The sequence below is a fragment of the Zingiber officinale genome, chromosome 1A, assembly GCF_018446385.1.
Source record: "Zingiber officinale cultivar Zhangliang chromosome 1A, Zo_v1.1, whole genome shotgun sequence".
Lineage (NCBI taxonomy): Eukaryota > Viridiplantae > Streptophyta > Magnoliopsida > Zingiberales > Zingiberaceae > Zingiber > Zingiber officinale.
Window position 1 is genome coordinate 12,538,736 of NC_055987.1, and position 22,227 is coordinate 12,560,962.

A 22,227-nucleotide genomic window follows, 5' to 3' on the forward strand; every position below is an offset into this window, starting at 1 on the left:
CCTCCCGAGGCGAGATCAACATTATCGCTGACGGGCCGACCGGAGGGGACACTAACCGAGCGAGGAAGGCGAGCGTCCGACAACTCCAGATTCATGCGGTCGGCTGCAGTCAGGAAAGGGCGAGCGGACCCGAGATAAGCTTCGGGCCCAGAGACTTGGAAGGGGTCGAAGTGCCGCATGACGACGCTCTCCTCATCAAAGCGGTAATAGCGAATTATACTATCCACCGCGTTTTTATTGATACAGGGAGCTCGGTCAACATCATCTTCAAGAAAGCATTCGATCAGCTGCAAATTGACCGAGCCGAGCTGCTGCCCATGACAACTCCACTCTACGGGTTCACGGGCAACGAAGTCCTGCCGGTGGGGCAAATCCGGCTAGCCATCTCACTGGGAGAAGAGCCGCTCAGGAGGACGAGGACAGTGAACTTCGTGGTGGTGGACTCTCCCTCGTCCTACAACGTCATTTTGGGGCGACCGGCGCTCAGTGAGTTCCGAGCGGCCGTCTCAACCTTCCACCAGAAGATCAAGTTCCCCGTCGAAGATAAACTAGGAGAGGTACGGGGAGACCAACTGGCAGCTCGGCGATGCTACATTGAAATGGTCCGAGCAGAAGCAAGTTCCGCTCGAAAATCGCCACGGATTGAGGTGAATGCTATAACTGAAAAGCCTCCCTCTTTAGTTTACGAAGAAAAGGAGGAAGTACAGATACACCCCACCCGATCGGAGGCTACAACATTCATCGCGTCCGATCTGGAGGCCAACCAGAAAGAGGAGGTGATCCAATGCCTCAGGAGAAATCATGATGTCTTCGTCTGGTCGACACATGAGCTGCCCGGAATTTCACCGAGCATAACGCAGCATGAACTACACGTCCGACCGGACGCACGACCAGTAAAGCAGAGAAAGAGAGATTTCAACGCCGAGCAGAATTCCATCATCCGAGCGGAGGTGGAAAAACTCTTGGAGGCCGGCCATATCCGCGAGGTGCAGTTCCCGAGCTGGCTGGCGAACGTAGTATTAGTCTCCAAGCCGGGCAACAAGTGGAGAGTATGCATAGATTTTCGGGATCTCAACAAAGCTTGCCCGAAAGACTTTTATCCTCTGCCTCGGATAGATCAGCTAGTGGACTCTACGGCCGGCTGCGAATTAATATGTATGCTCGACGCTTACCAAGGCTATCATCAAGTGTCGCTCGCCCGTGAAGATCAAGAAAAAGTCAGCTTCGTGACGGCCGACGACACATATTGCTATAATGTGATGCCGTTCGGATTGAAGAATGCGGGAGCCACCTATCAGCGCTTGATGAATAAAGTATTTAGAGAGCAGATCGGGCGGAATCTAGAAGTTTATGTGGACGACATTCTCATTAAGTCCGTCCTAGCGGCCGATTTCTTCAAGGACATGGAAGAAACCTTCCGAACGCTACGCAAATATGGAGTCAAGCTAAATCCCCAGAAGTGCCTGTTCGGAGCAAAAGGAGGGCGTTTCTTGGGATACATAGTGACCGAGCGGGGCATCGAAGCAAATCCCAGCAAGGTGAAAGCTCTACAAGATATGTCGCCTCCAAGAAATACAAGGGAAGTGCAGCGTTTGACCGGTCGGATAACCACTCTGTCCAGATTCATCTCCAAAATCGCCGATCGGAGCCTTCCTTTTTTCAAGATCTTACGCAAGACTACAAAATTTCACTGGGATGAAGAATGCGACCGGGCGTTCGAAGATTTAAAGGCATATCTGAATTCGCTCCCGGTATTAGCCAAGCCGACTATTGGTGAGCCACTTTGTATTTATCTATCCTCGACCGAGCAGGCAATCGGCTCAGCACTGGTGAGGGCGAGCGGAGAGGAGCCTGTGTATTTCCTTAGTCACATTTTAAAAGATGCTGAATCTCGCTACACTGGGCTCGAAAAGCTAGCTTTCGCTCTGGTCCTCGCCGCTCGGCGCCTTCGTCCATATTTCCTGGCGCATACTATCATTGTCAAAACCAATAGCCCACTCGGGCGTGTATTGCTGAATCCAGAAGCGTCCGGGCGGCTCATTAAATGGACGACGGAGTTAAGTGAATTTGACATCCAATATCAGCCCCGCTCGGCAATCAAAGCACAGTCCTTGGCGGATTTTGTGACTGAAGTTCAGAATTCAGAGCCGGAAGCTATGTGGAGAATATTTGTGGACGGATCATCCACTCGGCTCGGAAGCGGGATTGGGATACTGTTGCTCTCCCCTCAAGAAGAAAAGATGTACTTATCCGTTCGGCTGGATTATAAAGCTACCAACAATGAAGCAGAGTATGAGACCCTCATAGCCGGCTTACAGGCCGCCCGGCATGTAGGTGCCGGACGGGTAACACTCCATTCAGACTCCCAATTGGCCGTCAGCAGCTGACAGGCACCTTTGAAATCAACAACGCTCGGCTCAAGCTTTACGCTCAAGCCTTCGAGAAGCTCAAGACTGACTTCAGAGAAGTTATCATCCAAAAGATACCCCGAGCGGAGAACCAAGCGGCTGATGAGTTAGCCAAGCTTGCAAGTTCAATGACGCCGATCGCCATCCAGCAGCCAATTGAACAAGTATCTTTGGTGGCGCATGTCGATCGGATGGAGGGCCTCGCATTTCCGAGCGACTGGAGGACACCCATCACGGAGTTTCTGCGCTCGGGCGCCACATCGTCCGATCAGAATGAAGCTCAGCTGCTAAGGAGGAGAGCCGGTCGGTTCACACTCATCGGCGATCAGCTCTACAAGAAGGCTTTCTCCCGCCCGTTACTGAAATGCGTGAGCCCGGAAGACGCGGCGTATATCCTCCAAGAAGTGTATCAAGGATCCTACGGTGGGCATCCGGGCGGACGATCGCTGGCTAAGAAGATCCTGCTAGCTGGGTACTTTTGGCCGACTTTACAAGCGGACGCCGCTCGGACCGTGTTGACGTGCCTTTTGTGCCAGAAGTACCATAACTTCTACCACCGACCGGCAGAGGAAATGAAGGCATCAACCGTTTCATGTCCGTTCGATCAATGGGGAATGGATATTGTTGGTCCATTTCCGATGGCGACCGGGCAGAGGAAGTTTTTGCTTGTGGCGGTCGATTATTTTTCCAAGTGGGTGGAGGCTGAGCCGCTAGCAAAGATCACCGAACAGATGGTCAAAAAATTCATCTGGCAACACATCATCTGTCGGTTCGGCATCCCTCGCCGATTGGTTTCCGACAATGGGCGGCAATTCACAGGAAAGTTGCTCGAAGATTGGTGCCAAAGCTATGGCATCGAGCAACACTTCACGTCCGTGGCCTATCCCCAAAGTAACGGTCAAGCCGAGGTAGCCAATCGGGAAATTCTTCGCATTCTGTGCGCTCGGCTCGATCACTTGGGAGGAAGTTGGGTAGATGAAGTGTCGGGCGTCTTATGGGCCATCCGAACGACTCCAAAGGAAGGGACGGGTGTCACGCCTTTCCACTTGGTGTATGGCGGTGAAGCGGTCATTCCTGTTGAAGTCGGCGTCGAGTCCGCTCGGATCCAAAATTACGATGAGGACAACGCCGAGCGGAGGAACATGGAGCTGGATTTGGTCGAAGAAGAAAGAGCCAAGGCGTCCGTTCGGCTAATGGCGTACCGGCAGCGGATGAAGCAAAACTACAACCGCCGCGTAATCCCCAGATCATTCCAGGTCGACGATCTCGTCTGGAAGAAAGTCAAGCCGGTCGGCGACGTCGGCAAGCTAGAGGCACCGTGGGCGGGCCCCTTAATTTGGAGGATGAAGACGGGCGACAGCTGGATCGGCCATGGAGTGCGAATCATCTCCAGCCTTATCGTGCCGGATGAAAGGTGCACTGGTGTAACACATATTTATGTATATTCTAGTTGCCCATGTCCTTGTAATGTAGGAAGCAGAAATGAATTAAAAGGATGGCTATCATTCCTGCCGAGCGGCTGTGTTAAAAATTAGCCATGAAGACCGTCGAGCTCCGACGTTAAAAATCGAGAGACGAGCCGGCGTCTATAAACCCTCCGAGCGGAAGACCGTCGAGCTCCGACGTTAAATATCGAGAGACGAGCCGGCATCTATAAACCCTCCGAGCGGAAGACCGTCGAGCTCCGACGTTAAATATCGAAAGACGTCTATAAACCCTCCGAGCGGAAGACCGTCGAACTCCGACGTTAAAATCGAGAGGCGAGCCATCTATAAACCCTCCGGCGGAAGACCGTCGAGCTCCGACGTTAAATATCGAGACGCGAGGTCTATAAACCCTCGAGCGGAAGACCGCCGAGCTCAGGCGTTAAAATCGAGGCACCGGCGTCTATAAACCCTCCGAGCGGAAGACCGTCGAGCTCCGACGTTAAATATCGAGAGACGAGCCGGCGTCTATGAACCCTCCGAACGGAAGACCGTCGAGCTCCGACGTTAAATATCGAGAGACGAGCCGGCGTCTATAAACGTCCGAGCGGAAGACCGTCGAGCTCCGACGTTAAATATCGAGAGACGAGCCGGCGTCTATAAATGTCCGAGCGGAAGGCCGTCGAGCTCCGACGTTAAATATCGAGAGACGAGCCGGCGTCTATAAACGTCCGAGTGGAAGATCGTCGAGCTCCGACATTAAATATCGTGAGACGAGCCGGCGTCTATAAACCCTCCGAGCGGGGAATGCCTATAAAGAGAATACAATTGCCCCAGAAACTCACCCTCAATATCATTACATCGTCTCTACGTTCCGCTCGGCCCAGAGCCAAAAAGTATTTGCTCGATACATAGCGAAGGATCTCTGCTATCAGAGCGGAAAATTAAGTAGGCGAAATATTACATGTTTAGCCGAACGGCAGGGCAATGCCAGGCACTTGGTAAAAATCCCTTTCGAATAGCAGAGGGGTAATAATGGCAGAGCGGATGAACACATATTTTGGCTATGAAAGGAGACAGCAAATTCAAGGAAAACGTTGCATTAAAGGTAAAGCTTTAGGCCGAGAAGCCCAATTACAAAAAAGGATGATATCCGGGCGAGTGGCCGAATTACAGAAAACTACTCAATATAATCATAGAGGTCCCTGGGAATGTTATTCAGAAGCGCCACTTGATCGCCGGCCGAATAGTAGTAGACTCCGGAAGAAGACCCTTAGACTTCAGATAAGTGGTGGTGGCGGTCATAGCCAAGTCGAAGGCTGTGTACATCCGCTTGCATATTTTCTCCGAGAATTCGGGCGAGCGGATATAGCTCTGTCTTAAGGCAGCAACTCGACTCGGCTCGGCATCTTGATATTCTTTGAAAGCCGCCTGGGAGCCAGTAAGGGCCTCATTCAGATTCTGAATCTTAGTCGCGTCGGCCGAGCGACCCGCCTTCTCCCTGTCGAGCTGCTCTGTCAACTCCTTTATCTTCAGCTCCAGGCCCCGAGCCTCAACGTTCTTCTTCTCCAGATCGGAGATAGCTGTATTCTTCCGAGTGGTGGCCAGGGTTATTTTTGTGTCAAGCGACTTGACTTGTCGCTCGGACTCGGTCAAGGCGTGGGCCTGGTCGGCTGTCTTCTTCTGCTCGGCCGCCAGCAAAGTTTGAGCTTTCTTCAGCTCCTTCTGCAGATCGGAATATGAAGGGCCCTGAAGGCCGGATGGACCAACTGCTGCCTTCAGTTGTCGTAGCTCTTCATCCACCAAGGCCAAGCGGTTGGAAACCGCAATTTCCTCCACCCATCTCTGGCAAAAGAAAATTATAGTTATTAGCGGCCGATCGGAAAGAATGCATACAAAACTTAGTAGAGCAAACTTACCCCCGTGGCCTCCCGCATGTGGCTATTGGCCAAGTTTCCGAGGGGGATCAGCGCTGTGCGTGCCCGAGCATCGCCCCACATCTCAGCTAGGGGCCCTTTCAAGGTGATGGTGGGCTGGAGGATGGTCGACAATCGGTTTGGCATCCCTTCTAAAGGGTTGTCTCACGATGGCGCTCGGCTGAGCGACGACGGCGCATGGGTGAGTGACGGCGGAAGGAGAGCTCTTCTCCTTCTAGCTCTCCAACGAAGACAACTTCCTCCCAAGGTCATCGGTGGCTATTGTAGCACCGACATTGAGTGACCCGCTCGGATGGTTGGACCGCGGAGGTTGCCGACCGCAGGGGAGTCTCCACTCGGCGCCTCTTTTGTAGAGGCTGCTCCTCCTCCCGAGCGGAACTTTCCTCGGGGGCAGTTCGTTCTCTTGAGGGAGTGGCGCCGCTAGCCACATTTTGTTGGGAAGCTTGAGCCGCCGACTCAGCTTGAGTTCCACTCTCTCCTTCATGGGATCCGACCGGCTGGATACCCAACGCTTTCATCTCCTTGGCCGCCGCGGCCTCTAGCGCCGCCGCCTTTCTCTTCAGAACGCCGGCCATGACCGAATCCATGACGATGTCCGCTGCAAAGAAAGGAAAATAAATCAGTTAGCAATCAAAGCAAATGCCCAATCAAAGTTCTTACCGAAGCCGGCCGGAAGAGGAGTCCGTATAGGACTCAAGTCGAAGATGTACATCACTCCTTCGTGAAGAAGCTTATTGATGTCAAGTCGCAGACCGGCTAGCATATTTGCGGCGTGGAGATAGTCCGGTCGGGTCTTGAACTTCTTCAACTCGGGAGTGGGGGGTAGGCTGACCTGCCACTGGGTCGGGAAGTTGGCCTGATCGGGCATACGGATGTAGAAAAAATAATCCTTCCAATGTTTATTGGAAGTAGGAAGTTTGTTGAAAAAGACCAAGCCGGGCCGAGCTTGGAACATGAAGGTGCCCGGCTCGGCTTGCTTGGGGTAATAGAAATAAAAGAAGACCTCCGGTCGGAGGGGGATGTTGTGAATCTTAAACAAAACGACAACACCGCAGAGGAGACGGAAGGTATTGGGTACTAAACTGCCGAGCGGCACACCGAAAAAATTACAGACATCTATGATGAAAGGGTGTACAGGAAAACGAAGACCGACGGTAAACTGGTCTCGGAAGACACAAAAAGCTCCGCGCGGCGGCTTGTGAGGCCAAGCGGAAGGACCAGCTAAGCGAATTTTGAAATCCTCTGGGATTTCGAAATTGTCTGTCAAAATATCGAAGTCCCGCTGTTCGAATCGGGACTGCATGGTGGTGTACCATGGGCCGAGCGACTGATCTTCCGGATTGGAAGAGCTACCCATGGGCGGATCAGAAAGAATTAAAAGGCGAAAAGGCAGGAGATAAACAACAGCAAACGAAAGGAGGTTTCAAGGATCGAAACTGAGAAAGAAATGCGGAGGAAACACCGGAAAGGAGGAAGGAAAGATATAAAACCTTGCTGCGGGGAAAGGGATCAAGGAAAAGGCGCCGGAGAGCGTCGGAGAGCAGAAACAGGATCGCCGGAGCTCCAAAGCGCAGGGGGCAATGTTCGAAATCGCGGAGGCAAGTGAGGGAGAGAAGGAAACGAAGAATTTATAGGGTGAAGGCCGGGCGACCTCCACCGTTGGATCCAGGTCACGGGAACCAAAGCATGTATCGAGCCGTCCATTTCGAATCGCTTCGAGCACATCAAAACACCATGCCACCGCCGTCGTACGCCGATGGCAGTGCTCCACGTGACATTCAATCATTCGGAGCATTTAATAAAAGCATGCTCAACCTTAATGTCGAAGATTGGCGCAGAACACGAGGGGATCCGACGAATGCCATTGTTGATTCGCGTAAGGCTACCTCTATGGTTGGCCGAGCGGAGGATACCAGCACGGAGGAGCCGCTCGGCCAGATTCTTAGTCCAGTTAGTCGGACTATTCGCCTCCTTCGACTAGACTTGGAGGGGAGGCAAGTGATCCGGTAGTAAGAACAGGGGACCCCGCCCTATGGAGTCAACGCCACGTGGAAGTCACAGTGGCAGTTGTCCATCCGGAGAGGGCCGGGTCCGACCGGACGGCCGGCCGGCCGCCCGGTGGAATCGAACGTCCGGAGAGGGATGGGTCCGATCGGCTGGCCGACCGGACGATATTCGGCTGATGGTTAAAGGCGCCCTGTCGAAATCAGGGTTCCGGCGCTCAGTGGAAAAGGTCGCGGGGCCGAGCGGACTTCACGCTCGGCCAAAGCCATAAGGTAACACTGCTAATAGTCTCCACAAAGCACGTGATGGAAGATCTCCCCAAGTAAACCACCGCATATGTCCGGCCGGATGTTGAGCCAGATCTGGAGCGAAGGGGAAAAGGACAAGGAATGTCTTTTTCTGACAGCAGGTATGTTTCACGTGTGGGCCATGCTCCAAATCTTGTGACAGGGGATTCCGCTGTCCCATCGAGGACATGCTGAGACTGTAGCAGTATGGGTTAGGGAAGCTCACTGACAAGTCCTTACTGGAGTATGAGCCATGGACACGTGTACACCTCGGTGGGTGTACACTCACTTCTTCACTGCCCTATATAAAGGCCCTCATTCTTCGCCGGAGGTACGCATTCTACGAGTTTTGAAGCCACTGTTTCTTTCTTGAGCTTCGCCTGACTTGAGCGTCGGAGGGTCGCCGCCGGGAACCCCTTCCCGGCCCGACTTCTGTGCAGGTTCGCCGGAGCTTCTTGCCACCAGTCGAAGATCCACGACAGCAGTCGAAGAGCGCCCCGTGCCTAGCGTCCATTGATTCAACATTCGGACAGGATCAATTTACATGATGACATTTTCAGTCAAATAAGGTGTCGGAGTTCATTAGAGGCAATGGAGTTGATTTCTGGTCAGCTAAAATGTCTTGAGGAAACATCTCACCAGCTATCCAGCAGATACAACTGTTCTATCAAAATTGTATACGGATTGCCATGCGAGCATGATCTTGCACATTACCAGTACTTTCCCATTCCCATTCCCCTTCAGAGTATCAACGCATATTTGGAGGAGATTGTCGATACACACACATCAGTTTAATGACGAGGGAGCAGAACCTAATAGGACATCCCACGTTGTTGAGATATTAGATGAGATGGATCCATATATGCGAGAGCATATGATAAACAAGTTTCTTGATATGATTGATCCATCTCAAAGTACATTGCGAGCTCCTTCATACAACACAGAACATAGAGGTCGACCTACGGGTAGAGATGAGCAAAGTGGGCGCCGCATATCTTCTTTCAGAGAAGCATCCACTTTAGGATCTAGGGTCTCTCAATCGATTGCAACATCTCAAGGGAGAGGAAGACGTGGAAGAGGGTCGAAGGTTCGCAATACTCAAACGACTCATGATCACTCTCCAGTTCCACCCATCCGTGATACTTATATTGAGAAATTACCCGTGCCTCTGCAGCGTTATATTTCTCACACTGTTGATGTTCAACGTGATGGTCATTGTGGATTCAGAGCAATAGCTGCACTAATTGGGTATGGTGAAGAAGGTTGGGTTCAAGTACGATTTGAGCTTATAGAAGAGATTCAACAAAATAAGGATCTATATGATCTACTTTATCCAGATCCAAATTTGGTAACCAATATATTATTCTCATTGAATTATTTCGAGCAGTGGGCACCAGAAATATATTGGATGGACGCTATGCCTTTGGGAATTGTCATCGCATCAAAGTACAATCTTGTACTTTATACATTTGGTGAGAATATTGGGAGTTGTTTTACTCACTTGCCATTAAGAACTCCTCCAGTTCCAAATCAAGAGCGTTGAGAAATAGCTATTGCTCATATTGACAATCACTTCGTACAAGTTTTCTTATATCCTCATTATCCTGTACCACCCATTCCAACTTGGTGGTGACAACATTCATCGTATGAAGCTAAAAGATGGATCACTCGTTACAGGATACACGCTCATTTGTGGTACGAAGTAATAGGTGCACCACCACCAAATGTATCGAGAGCAGAATTTGGAGGCAATATTGATTAAGATTTTTATTTTTATATGTTTTTATATATTTTTTTGTATTATTACATGTACTCTTCATTTGAAAAAAAATATGTTTGTTCCTAAGTTATGAATGTGTTCATTATTAATTGGTAGTATTTTTTTTAATTTTAAATATAAACTAAAAATAAATAAAAGATTATAAACATATAAAAAATTATTGAAAAAAATAAAACTGATAAAAAATTGATAAAGAAATTGATTTAAAAAATTAATAAAAAAATAAAATTGAAAAAAATAAAATTAAAAATATAATTGGATGAGAGTTATTTTTAAATAAAATTAATTTAAAAAATTAAAATTAAATGAGAATTAAATGAAATAAAAAAAAACAAAAAAAAAAAACAAAGAAGGCTACTCGATTGTTTATCAGAATCGAATCTAAAAGGGTGAAACCATCTACTGCTCCATTTCAGAACCAGAGGCAGCAGCCTTCTTGTTGAGTTCGTTATGCTTCCTTGAGTATCTCAGGTTTCTAAGATACTTTGGATCCATCTGCGATATTATGAAATAAAAAAAAAACACTTTAACAGGAATCTACAAAATCAAATGCTCGTTGAAAGGTGTATAATTGGATAAAATGCAAAAAAAAAAAAAAAAAAAAAAAAAAAACATAATCGGAAGTTTAAAAAAACAAACAAACAAAGGGGAAACAACTAAACTGGTGGAAAGAGGAGAAAGAAGAGAGATGAGTACCCCCTTGGTGGAGGTGTGCCGGTGCTTCTTAGGCTTCTTGATCCCGTTCCTGTGAGCCTTGTACGACTGGTTGTGCGCCGTATGGTTCTTTGATTTCGCCATTTCTGAATCGAGAAGAAGAATATTGAAATTGAAGAAATCGTAGATAGTGGGAAATTAGAAGCAGACCGAGAGGGACGCACCTGGAGAAGCACAGCGTGACCTAGAACTTGTTCGCCGGCTATATTTTATAGGGGTATTGGGCCACATACTGGGCTAAGTTGGTATTGAGTTGGGCCTTAGACAACTATTATTTTGAAATATAAATTTGGATTAATTTACGCAAAAAGTTAAATTTTCCTTTAGAAACAAGTATATCTCGAAATTCTTTCTAAATTTTTTTCACATTAAAAAAGGTAAATATTATCGCGGTTTTGATTAGGGGGGTAATGAACCAAGCTTGCGTGAACAAGCTTAGTGTTCGGTTTGGTAAGAACTTGTTTATGTTCGTTCAATATACATAAGATTAATTAAACAAACAAGTTTGAATAGCTCGTTAAGCTAAACAAATAAGGTTGAATACATTTGTGTTTAGCTCGTTAACGTTCGTGAATAATATTCGTGAATAATATTCGTAAACAATGTTCGTGAACAATATTCGTGAACAACGTTCACGAATCATATTTATTAATAAAACTCTTTTCAATATACTAAATAAACAATAAAATAAAATAAAATAAATAAATAAATTTAAATTATCAATCTTAATAACCAATCAAACAATTAAAAGTTTCAAACAATCAAACAACCTTGAATTGAGAGCTTGATAACATCTAAACGAACTTGTTGGATCGAGAAGCGCTAGAGGGGGGGGGGGGGTGAATAGCGCTCGTGACTTTCACTCGTTTCGGATTCGTAGAACTCGTTTAGAATAAAGCAACAGAAAGATTAAAAGAAATAAGCACAAACACAGAAGGCACTAGGAGTTACTTGGTTTGGAGCCTAGGGCGACTCCTACTCCAAGGCCCGCGATCGTTGATCGCTTACTGTGGGCAACAACTATATCGTGCAAAATGTTTAAAAATATGTATTACAATAAGTGCAATAATAAAAATTTATATCGACGACAATAATCAGAATCTCGGAGCTTCAGGTCGTTGGGGACTTGCAACAGCACTTCAGGGCATCTCTTATGCAGCAGAATGTAGAAAGGTCGCTTAGAATTGAATGCTTTGAGTGCTGCCTCAAGAGTTTCTTTTATGCACTGCTGGAGGCGCCTCCAAGCCTGTCCAAGGCGCCTCCAGGCCTCCTGAGTCGCCCGTGTGGATCAGCACAGAACTGGTCGCAACTTATCTGGTTGAAGGCGCCTCCAACCTTAGGTCCAAGGCGCCTCCATCTTCATCCAAGGCGCCTCCAGCATTGTTTCGCAGCTAGCTCCAGCTTTGCACCCGAGGCGCCTCTAAGCTCCATGGAGGCGCCTCGGATACTGTTCATTCGAGGTATAACATGCTCCTTTGCTCTTGCAAAATGTGTTAGTCCCAAACACAAACCCTGCAAAACAAAGTTAGCACAGAAATAATATGATAGATAAACTTGACAGTTGTCGGACTGTCCGGGTCTGACTTCGAATTTCCGACCGGAAACCCTAGGTCGACCCGACGCCTACTATTCCCTCTACGGGGAACGCGTCCTCACCTACCCCTCTCAGGAGATTTATGTTGGGGTTGCAAGGTTGCAAACATAGTCTCATATTGGAAACACATGAGAAAGATCATGGGTTTATAAGAGAAAAGATATCTCCATTAGAATGAGACCTTTTGGGGAGAGCCCAAGAGTAAAGCCAGGCCCAAAGTGGACAATATCATGCTATTGTGGAGATATCTAAATTCTTTTCGATCATACAATTGGTATCAGAGCCCGGACTGCCAGGAGATTTAACCGCCGACTGTGCACAAGAGTTATGGTCTGATTGAGCCATGTGAGTACAATATTAACCTCGAACAAAGAAAGTGGGGGCTCCTATGTTTGGATCAAGAGGACCAGACACCAGGCAGGAAGTCCTAGTTGCGACTAGGCAAGGAAGTCCTAGTAGGTCGGGTGGACCGAGGGGCAGGAAGACCTGGTGGGTCGAGGATCAGACGTGGGAAGCCTATGGTCCTTTGTTTGAGGGAGGGATTATTGGGGTTGCAAGGTTGCAAACATAGTCCCATATTGGAAACACATGGGAAAGATCATGGGTTTATAAGAGAAAAGATATCTCCATTAGAATGAGACCTTTTGGGGAGAGCCCAAGAGCAAAGCCATGAGGGCCTAGGCCCAAAGTGGACAATATCATGCTATTGTGGAGATATCTAAATTCTTTTTGATCCTACAATTTACCTTTTGCCAGTTTGGTCCTCCAGACCGACTGGACTTTTGCTCAGCGTCCTAAGTTTCCGGTCTTCGTGCTGGATGTCCGGTCCTCGACCCATCCAGACTTCTACCCGGTTCGCGATACCAGGATTTTAACCTAGGGTTACCGCCTCCTAGGAGTTTTGCCTGAAGCTCCGACCCGCTAAGACTTCCCGCATAAGGTTACCACCCCCTATGACCTAGGGTTACCAACCCCTAGGGTTTTCCACTTGCCTAACAACAGCTAGGACTTTCCTGAAACACTCGATCATACACATTAGATAACAATTAAGCTTAACTTAGAATCTCTTTGTCATTGTCAAAACTAAAGTTCGATCATCGGATGCTTCCCGCACCAACAGAACCAAGCTCAAACCAAACTCGAACTAAGCTTGAATTGAGAGCTTGATAATATTTAAACGAACCAAACTCAAACCAAGCTCGAACCAAGCTTGAATTGAGAGCTTGATAACATTTAAACGAACCAAGTTCAAGCCAAGCTTCAAACAAGCTCAAGCTTATAAAAAATAAACCAAGCCAAGCTTGAACACTCATTTCAAAAGCTTGGTTAATTTTAAACTCGGATCGACTCGACTTGATTATCTTATTAAATAAGCTTGAACACTCCAAAGCTCGGCTCAGCTCATTTACAACCCTAGTTTTGATCATTTTGCATGGAGAAACCCACCGATGTCTTTTATCAAACATTCTCGGCATAATATGACCACAACATGTAACAATTTACATAGAAAAGTAGGGAAGTGATCGCCATACCAGCAAAAACAGATTACTCATCTAAAACTTGCAACAATGGAACAAAACAGGCAGCAATTCCTCAAATGTTTAGTTCCAATCTTCCAACACGAGTCCATTAAAATTAGAATAGATGATTGGGATCCAACTTGTTTGAATTAGTAGCAAACAATCGGAAGTTCACTATCTTCTATCTCATTCCTTTCATTGAATTCTATACAAAATAAACCAACTGTTGGATTTGCAAATTCTATTAATATTTATATATCTATCTATATAGAGGTTATATATATATACCATTGGCGTTCTGTACAAGTCTTCTGCAAGTCAACTGCAATAAAATGAGCACCTAGCTAGATAATGTTGAAAGCATCTTTGCATTATAAATAAGCCCCTATTGTGTGGCTGTCCATTTTCACTCTTACCAAACTGTATCTCAAGATAGTAAGAACTAAGTACAATCACACAATACATTGTTCTCTCCCGCCTCCTCACTGCTTAAATATGTAAACTTTATTTTAATATACTTGAATAGAATGAAGCTCATGAATGGCAAGAATTTGTCTGCTAGCATGCTTATCTGTTTTCGTCAAGCATTTCCGAATACCGAATACCGCCAGCCATGAAATTTTTGTCTCACAATGTGCTGTCGAAGATGGTAGACAGAACAAGCTCTTGTACAAACATGCTCCTTCTTGCTCTCTCTTTCTGATCCTTGTCAGTTAGGGATGGTTCAACCCTGAGGTTTGTAATGCGTTAATCAAATGGGCTTATAGAAAAATTTAGAGAACCAAAACCTAAAAACAGTTAGAGAACATGGCATAATTCATTTGCTTAGATTTATTGTCCCAGTAAAAAAATAGAAAAGAAAATGGGAAGGCTACAACCATTACTAGATAAAGATCCTAATGTGTCAAATTTTTTTTTCCCAGATGCAAATTTGTCGAGAAGTTTGGTTGCCCATAAAAAGAGGTGCAACCATTATTTGGAGCAAATAACCACTAAACAATGCTCACCAGCATTTTTTTTATCTTATGTTAACATAGATACTTAAATAAGTAATGAAAATGCAAATTTTTCATGAATAATATTTGTTCTATATCATAACACATTTATTATCATTGAGCTTCTAGACTACAACTGCATATGTAAACATCAATTAACATTAGCCATAAACGAGACACAGTTTGAGTCTTTGCTAGGTTAGCTACAAAGAGATTTGATGTACCATAGAATGGTAACTTGTAGATATTTAATCATATTTATACAACTAGGGATACGCCTCAAAAAGGAACTAACATTTAATGAAGGTTCATTGAAGCCCAGAAAGAATAGGCTAAATTTGTGTGTAAAAGAAAGCTATAGGTGGCCCATTTATTATGCAAACAATGCACTTTACCACACACAACCATGTAACTTAACTAAAAAATCTAGATCATTCTACAGCAGCAGATTAACCAAGAAATAGGGTAGTTACCTAAAACCATTCAAGACAACTGTATTAAAAATTCCATATGATGTCTGAGGCTGCATAAGCAACAATTTCAAATCCAACCCACAAACCCACAGACCAAAAAATTAATCTTTTCTACCTCATATTGGGACTAAAGAGTCAAGAGGATGAAAGCCAAGTATATGATTATTAAAGCCAGCAAGAATACCCCAAACTTGTGAATTGAAACAAAGAACTAATCAGTTGTCCATTTTATAGATGATCAATGTATTCTACCACAAAATATGGAAAGAGGCCTTGTAAGAAAGGCAAGAAATAGGTTTTAGTTACCTAGAATCAGTTAAACAGAATGTATTCAATATTCTATTTGAAGTCTAAGGCTCCATATGCAAAATTGTTCAAACCAACCCCACAAAACTCCTCACTTGAATCATTATATATATATATACTAGATCAAAGGGATCTCCCTCAATCCCCTACACCTACAAATCTATCTGACTCAACCTCACTAATTGTAGAATCTATTGATCACCTTTGAACATCTCTATATCACCTCAACTTAGCGTCTATCATTTTCTTAAGCTACACTTAATTGCTCTTGGAGAATAGCATGTTTTTATTTTTTGTTTTCATGTAACCCCACATTCTCTGCATTCTCATCTCAAGCAAAAGAATGGACATGTACGTATAAAAATCCTAATCTTTTACTGTATAATAAATGCTAATCAAAAGCAAGCATTTGGTTGGCACAAAAGTGATTCAACTATATCATTTATTCTCATAAAGAGTAAATATCGATGAGTTAATCTGTACAATATTGTTGCATGAACCAGTTTTAATTACCCAGTATTCTTTCAAGGGTGAACAATTCACAAGGTTAGGGGAATTTGGACTGTGAATTATTTTGTCCAAAAATAATTCCCAACTTAGAAAACCCTAGAATACTCACAATCTTCACTACTAATTATGGAAATTGGCAAAATATTCTTTTTCCAACTGCGACAAAATGACTCAAAGACATTGACCAAGATTGCTAGGAATTCTACATTCATCATCCATGTGCTTCATTTGTTTAGCTTTTTGGTACTATTCACCCACCTGCAGAATTCAGGAAGACTTAATATACATCACTGATTCACTAATAAAAATGACCATCAAAGCAAGTTCTATAGATGATATTGCCGACCAAAGGACATAAGAATGAGAACTTGCTGATCATATAGTATTTTAAACTACTTTCCAGTATTACCTACTTTATCATATCAATGTAACTACTAGAGTTTGGATTGTATTTGATAAGAAAACAAAAACAATTCACCACCATTTTAAGCATTGAGTGTGTGTATTGATAACTTGAGAAGTTAAAAACGTTCTAAACACTAAGCATAATTTGCATGAAATCATAATGAAATTATCATACTTTAGACATTCTACCATCTTAAATGGTCCGAGCTTCACTTGGCTAAAAGGAAAAAAAAATAACAATTGATGTCAATCCAAAGCACAAACTACAAAAAATATTAAAAAAATAGCTGATAGCTTTCCACCAATTGCACATGCATCTAAAATAGGAGTTCAATCATAGAAATAGCATACCTCTCAACCAAGTTTTCATCAGAATTATTGCTGGTAAGGTTTCCTTCACTCAAAGATTCTGCTTGTCCTTCTTTTGATGATTCATCCAAAGCCAACGTGTAAATTAGTGATGATATAAATGAATCAGTTGCTGCTGGAGGAGGAACCCTATGGGAAGATCCCCCTAGAAGAGTATGTAAATTGCCTTCTCTCAGATCCTTCCGAAATAGGGAAAGCATTGTATGAGAAGCTGATGATCCTTTATGATATTTTCTCCTACGTTGTATGTGATAGTAAATTAAGGAATTCGTACAGAAGCAAAAAATCAATTATTATCAAATTTCTGATATGGAATCAAATATTAACTAGCAAATCATCCAACATCTATTATGAAAAATAGAAAAAAAAAAATCCATAGTTAGTACGTAGCATATGATTCCCCTATGATGCTTTTGCATCACAAACAATAAAAGAAGGAAGAATGTTGTAACCATATAATAGCAAATCATCAAGTTATATGCACTTGGAGGTTGTATTACGATTTAAATTTATAACTGGACCTTTCAAATTCCAACAATTCCATAATTGATAAATAACACAGAAACTCATTTTGCTAGAAACAATCAGAGGAGAACAAAAAGGATATCTTGAAGAAATTTCCATGGTGTGTCATCAAGTGTCCAACCAAGTCAACTCCTACACTAGCTGCACAAATAGGGCATACCTGCAAATGAAATATATCTCAACTATCATTAACCCCACTGAAAGTGAATCCAAAAAAAGCTCCAACAGAAGAAGAGGAAGTTGGTTCAACTGTCAGGTGCCAATAAACAATCATACATAGATAATACAAATAATAATAAAAAAAGGCAGCCCAGTGCACGAAGCTCCCGTGATACGGGGTCCCGAGGAAGGATCCATTGTACGCAGCTTTATCCTGCTTTTTGCAAGATGCTGTTTCTAGGATTTGAACCCGTGTCCTTTAGGTCATAAAGCAACAACTTTACCGTTGTGCTAAGACTCTCCTTCAACAACTGAGGAAAAGAGATATATGATGTGCTACAGCAACTCAGTAGCCCTACAACAACTCAGATAAAGAAAAAAAAGACAAAATGAAGATTACTATTTCTGAATGTTTCTCTTAGCCATGCTTTTTTCCTTAATCATATCATATATCTGAATAGAAATATTTTTAGAAGTTCCTGCTATCATCGACCTTTGCTGGTCTTCTTTTTGTTCTCTTGCTATATTAAGATTTCCTATCTAAATCATTTGAATCATTGCATTTTCAACTTTTGGCAAGTAACACTATATATGAAGCATATCAAATCAAATTTACATCTAAAATTTCCTTTTTGTGGGAATTCAGACATCAGAATTCAACAGTCTCTTCCAGATGCGCATCCTCATTGTATCCATACTGTTTGTAAGATTACTCTGTACAATGTAATTGTTATTAGTCCAACTCAAGAAAAAAATATTGTTGCGGCAACTAGCAGTCACAAACTTAGGTTTATTTTTCAACCTGGAATTTTAACAACACTAGGCTACCATTTTGATCTACAATAGTTAAAGAAGTTAACATCATTATACAAACAAGACCCTCGTAGAATAGTGGTACAATTATACAAGATATAAGGGCCACTCCTCACTACATTTATTTCTTGGTAAATCACTAAAGCAAAAACATGAATTTTAAGGAAAAATTGAACCCATTAAATATTGAGATGTTATGATGATCTATTTACTGACTGATTTGAATTGAACTTATTTTAAATCTGAAATTTCATTTATAGGTTGATTGAGTTTGTTTAGAGCTAGAACAATTAGTTGGCAGCCAAAGGAAGGAGAGGAGATGAAATGAAAATCTGATCCAATTTGATTGAAGTAGGACCTTTCGCCTCTTCTTGTAGTTGTTCTGAACTTCTGATCAAAAAAAATGTTGGGAGATTACAGTTATTCAGATTTTAAGAATGTTATAATCTGATTTCCTAACCGGTTAGGTATCTTGACATAGGAGATCAAGGAAGGGATTCAGTGCTTTAGGAAGTGTGTATAAGTCTCGTGTAAAAAAAATGTATTTTTATGAGTGAGATATAATTGACTGACCATAAAATGAATGCTTAATTTTGTGTATAAGTTGTTTAAACAAAGTCTCAATTTATAGTTGAAGATATAAGAAGTAAAGGGAAACTAAAAAAAAAATAGTAGTGATTTAAATATCAATAATGATATAGCTTAGCATAATGAAAAATAAGATCCATATTCCATATTGCTGATTGCATAACATTTTGGGATAAAAGGGCAAGAAATGACAGGTTAAACAATATAATGGGCTTCATATGTGAGCATAACAAACTCAGATTCCAATTAAAAGATCACTGATAGTGCATCTAAAGTGATTACGTTACTCATGGATGCGATGTAAATGAAATAGCACCAAAATGGATGGTTAGCAGATGCTCTGAACAGCATCAAGAATCGAGAAATCTTATGATCTATATACAAAAAGACACCCAAACAAAATATGAAATAGCATAATTTAAAATGTGAGGATTGAATATGATCAGCAAAAGGATCAGAGAAACAATCTCTAGGATCTGGTGGTGACTGTTCAAGTTTTATTTCAGTAGAATCAAGCAATAGGGTGGGGGTGGAGTTCGAAAAAAAAATACTGAAATGGATTAAAATTGGGCAAAAATCAAAAGAGAACCCTTATTTTCATTATCGAAAAAAATAATGCTCCATGTTGAAAAAAATATCAAAAGGACATCTTATCCTATTTTCATAATAGGTAAGTGGAGCAAAACTGCTTCAACTAATTTTGGTAAAAACTACATCAAAGTAGGCCAAAATTGCTTTAACTTTAATCAAAACTGGTCTAACATTAGTTAAACTACTTAATTAAAATTACTCTTAGGTAAAATTTCTCCAACTTGGTCACAACTACTCTAAAACTAACACTTATAATAGTTTTAGCCAAACTACTATAAAATGTAGCAATTTTGGCTAAAACGACTATAATGGTGCTGGAATCAGGGTATTTTTGAATGAAAAATAGGATGGAGCACTCTTCTGAATTCTGATATATTTTTTTTTTCAACATGGAGCACTCTTTTGACGATTACGAACATAAGAGGCGCCTTTTGATTTTTTCCCATTAAAATTATATTTATCACATTGGAAGCAACAAGCAAATAAACAACTCTCGACAACATTTTTGAAGACCAAAGAGACAAATAAAATTAGTCACCAAGAGAAATCACATCATAGAAATTGTCCAAATAAACTAAAACCACCTATGAGAAATAATTATGTAAAAGGATATCCTATTAGAATCTAATCTTGCAAGAAGCATAGTCATCGGCAACATCATGATGTGGACAACTGCTTAAAAGTAATCAGTGAGTATTTTCCCACTTCTAGTGCAACAAAATGGTGACTCTGAATAACGGCAATATACTATAATGGGTACTCTAGTTGGAGATTATTGAGTAAATTGGTGGTCATTTTTAGTGTATGAAATCAGAAAGCATAAGTCTGTTCCTATTGTATGGTCATAGATGATAGTAGAATCAAGACTTACCACGATCTTAAGGAACAAAACATTATAAGTTTTAATAAATAGAATAAGCATTTGAATTAAGATTTTTCCATTCAATGCGACACCAGGAAGTTTCCATGAAAAAAATACTGTATTTCAGAGAATCATCTATCATATTCATCAACACCCAGTAATCTTCATAATTTACAAGCTAAAAGCAACTAATCTAGTAAAAGCACCAAAAGGAAGGGAAGGAAACCTTGCAAACACCACCACCAAATGTTTGCTACCAAAATAACAATTTTCAACCAAAATATCAAGATAGGAAACTAAAAGGCAATCATAAAATCCAAGGTCTGGGAAGGGCGGTGGTACCACATTCCTAGCCTCCGCAGGGTGCTCGTCATCGATGTGACAGCAGAGGCCGACGAAATCGAAATCCTCGGAGCAGAATGGGCAGGGGTACTCCGTGCGGAGATCATCTTCACCGCCATCGAGCTCCTCAAACCCAAGAAACAGATCTACAGACAAAACAACCGATCAGGAATGACTTCGGCCAACAGCACAACAATCATAAATTCATGAACCACCGTACCTCTCCAGCTGCGAAGACTTGGATCTCGGGACGCGTCGACGTAACGCGACTGAAGCGCGGCCTGGTGGCGCTTCGACGCAGCTGCGGAGAACCGACTCCACGCATCGGATTCCATGGTTGATCGATCACCCTCCCCAATTCCTTTCTGACCCTAAGATTCTGGTGCCAATTCCGCCACGGAGAACTGCCACCCGCAGCACGAAAAAGATGAGAGAGATGGGGATGAGAAAGAGGGGACGGGAGAGAAGGGAAGCGAAGAGAAGGAGGAGATTTTAATTTTGATTTTTTTTAATTAAAAATTATTTTGGCAAAAAGTGTGAACAGCCGACCGACCGGCGTTCTCAATTCCACGTCGTATTTGAGCACAAAAATGAAACCCCATTTAGTTCACTTTCTGTGTTACCCGCCTCCCTGAGCATGGGCCCACCGGTACCCATTTCCCACGGCAGATCAACGGTCGAGGCCGGCGTGCCATATTTTATTTTTGTTTGTTTTTTTTCGATCGTTTGTTTGTAGTCTTTCCGTATCCCGTCTGAAAAAAATATATTTAAATAGTCTGTGTTTTAAAAAATATTTAAAATTTTTTATATTCAACGAAGAATACCAAATAAAGGGTTGTTTTGATTTTTTATCGAAAAAACATCTCCCCTGATAAAAGAACATATAATTATCCTATGGTATTATTCTCATTGTTATTTTACCAACCTCATCTATATCAAGCATATTACACTAGTTACGAAATCATATTTAATACATAGTTATAGCAACAATGAAATTATAATCAATTTTTTCAAAACAAATTACTCAGAACCTTCAAATAGATTAAAAAAAACCTTTTTAAACTTAAAATCGAGTTATTATGGGTTTCACTCAATATATAATTAATTGTATATCTATGAATAAATTTTGATTTGATAGATTATGTATCATGTGGTTTAATCCAAATGAAAAGTTATGATCTCTTAAAATTTAGAATTTAACGTTCATATTGTAGCAACTACAAAACCGTAGTTGCTATAATATAAATGTTAAATTCTAAACTTTAAGAAGTCATAATTTTTAACTTACTAAACCATGAAATACAGAATATATAAAATCAAAACTCATTCAAAGATCTATAATTGATTATAAGGTGAAACTTCTAATGACCTAATTTTAAATTAAAAAAAATATTATTTAAATTCTTTTCAAAGACTCCAAACAATTTGTCTTAAAAAAAAAATCATGTTGTAACAACTTCAAAACTGTAACCACTACAACTATGTAGTAACTATGAAATCGTAATTACTACAATGCTACGAATTATAATAACTATAGTTTCCTAGCTGCTACAATGCGTTCGATTTAGGTGGGAGACATGATAATAATGAGAATATGCATTGTAGCATCTACAGTTTCAAA

At 42.4% G+C, this 22,227-nt stretch overlaps 2 protein-coding genes across 3 annotated transcripts; both read right to left on the reverse strand.

Moving 5' to 3' along the window:
- Nucleotides 1-10,190: 10,190 nt before the first annotated feature.
- On the reverse strand, nucleotides 10,191-10,736 carry LOC122000030 (60S ribosomal protein L29-1-like). Of its 2 annotated transcripts, none has more exons than XM_042554609.1 (3): nucleotides 10,719-10,736; nucleotides 10,537-10,640; nucleotides 10,191-10,335 (listed from the first exon to the last, which is right to left on the reverse strand). In XM_042554609.1, the coding sequence occupies exons 2-3, from the start codon at nucleotides 10,636-10,638 to the stop codon at nucleotides 10,240-10,242; spliced, it is 198 nt and encodes a 65-aa protein (XP_042410543.1). In that variant the 5' UTR covers nucleotides 10,639-10,640; nucleotides 10,719-10,736; the 3' UTR covers nucleotides 10,191-10,239. The 2 variants fall into 2 exon arrangements, with proteins under 2 accessions (XP_042410543.1, XP_042410551.1); XM_042554617.1 differs by having other exon boundaries at nucleotides 10,705-10,729.
- Nucleotides 10,737-14,017: 3,281 nt separating this feature from the next.
- Nucleotides 14,018-21,085, reverse strand: LOC122019212 (protein DEHYDRATION-INDUCED 19 homolog 2-like). Its single transcript, XM_042576708.1, has 5 exons — nucleotides 20,827-21,085; nucleotides 20,607-20,752; nucleotides 17,334-17,411; nucleotides 16,709-16,974; nucleotides 14,018-14,398 (listed from the first exon to the last, which is right to left on the reverse strand). The coding sequence occupies exons 1-5, from the start codon at nucleotides 20,939-20,941 to the stop codon at nucleotides 14,296-14,298; spliced, it is 708 nt and encodes a 235-aa protein (XP_042432642.1). The 5' UTR covers nucleotides 20,942-21,085; the 3' UTR covers nucleotides 14,018-14,295.
- Between the last annotated feature and the right edge of the window lie 1,142 nt (nucleotides 21,086-22,227).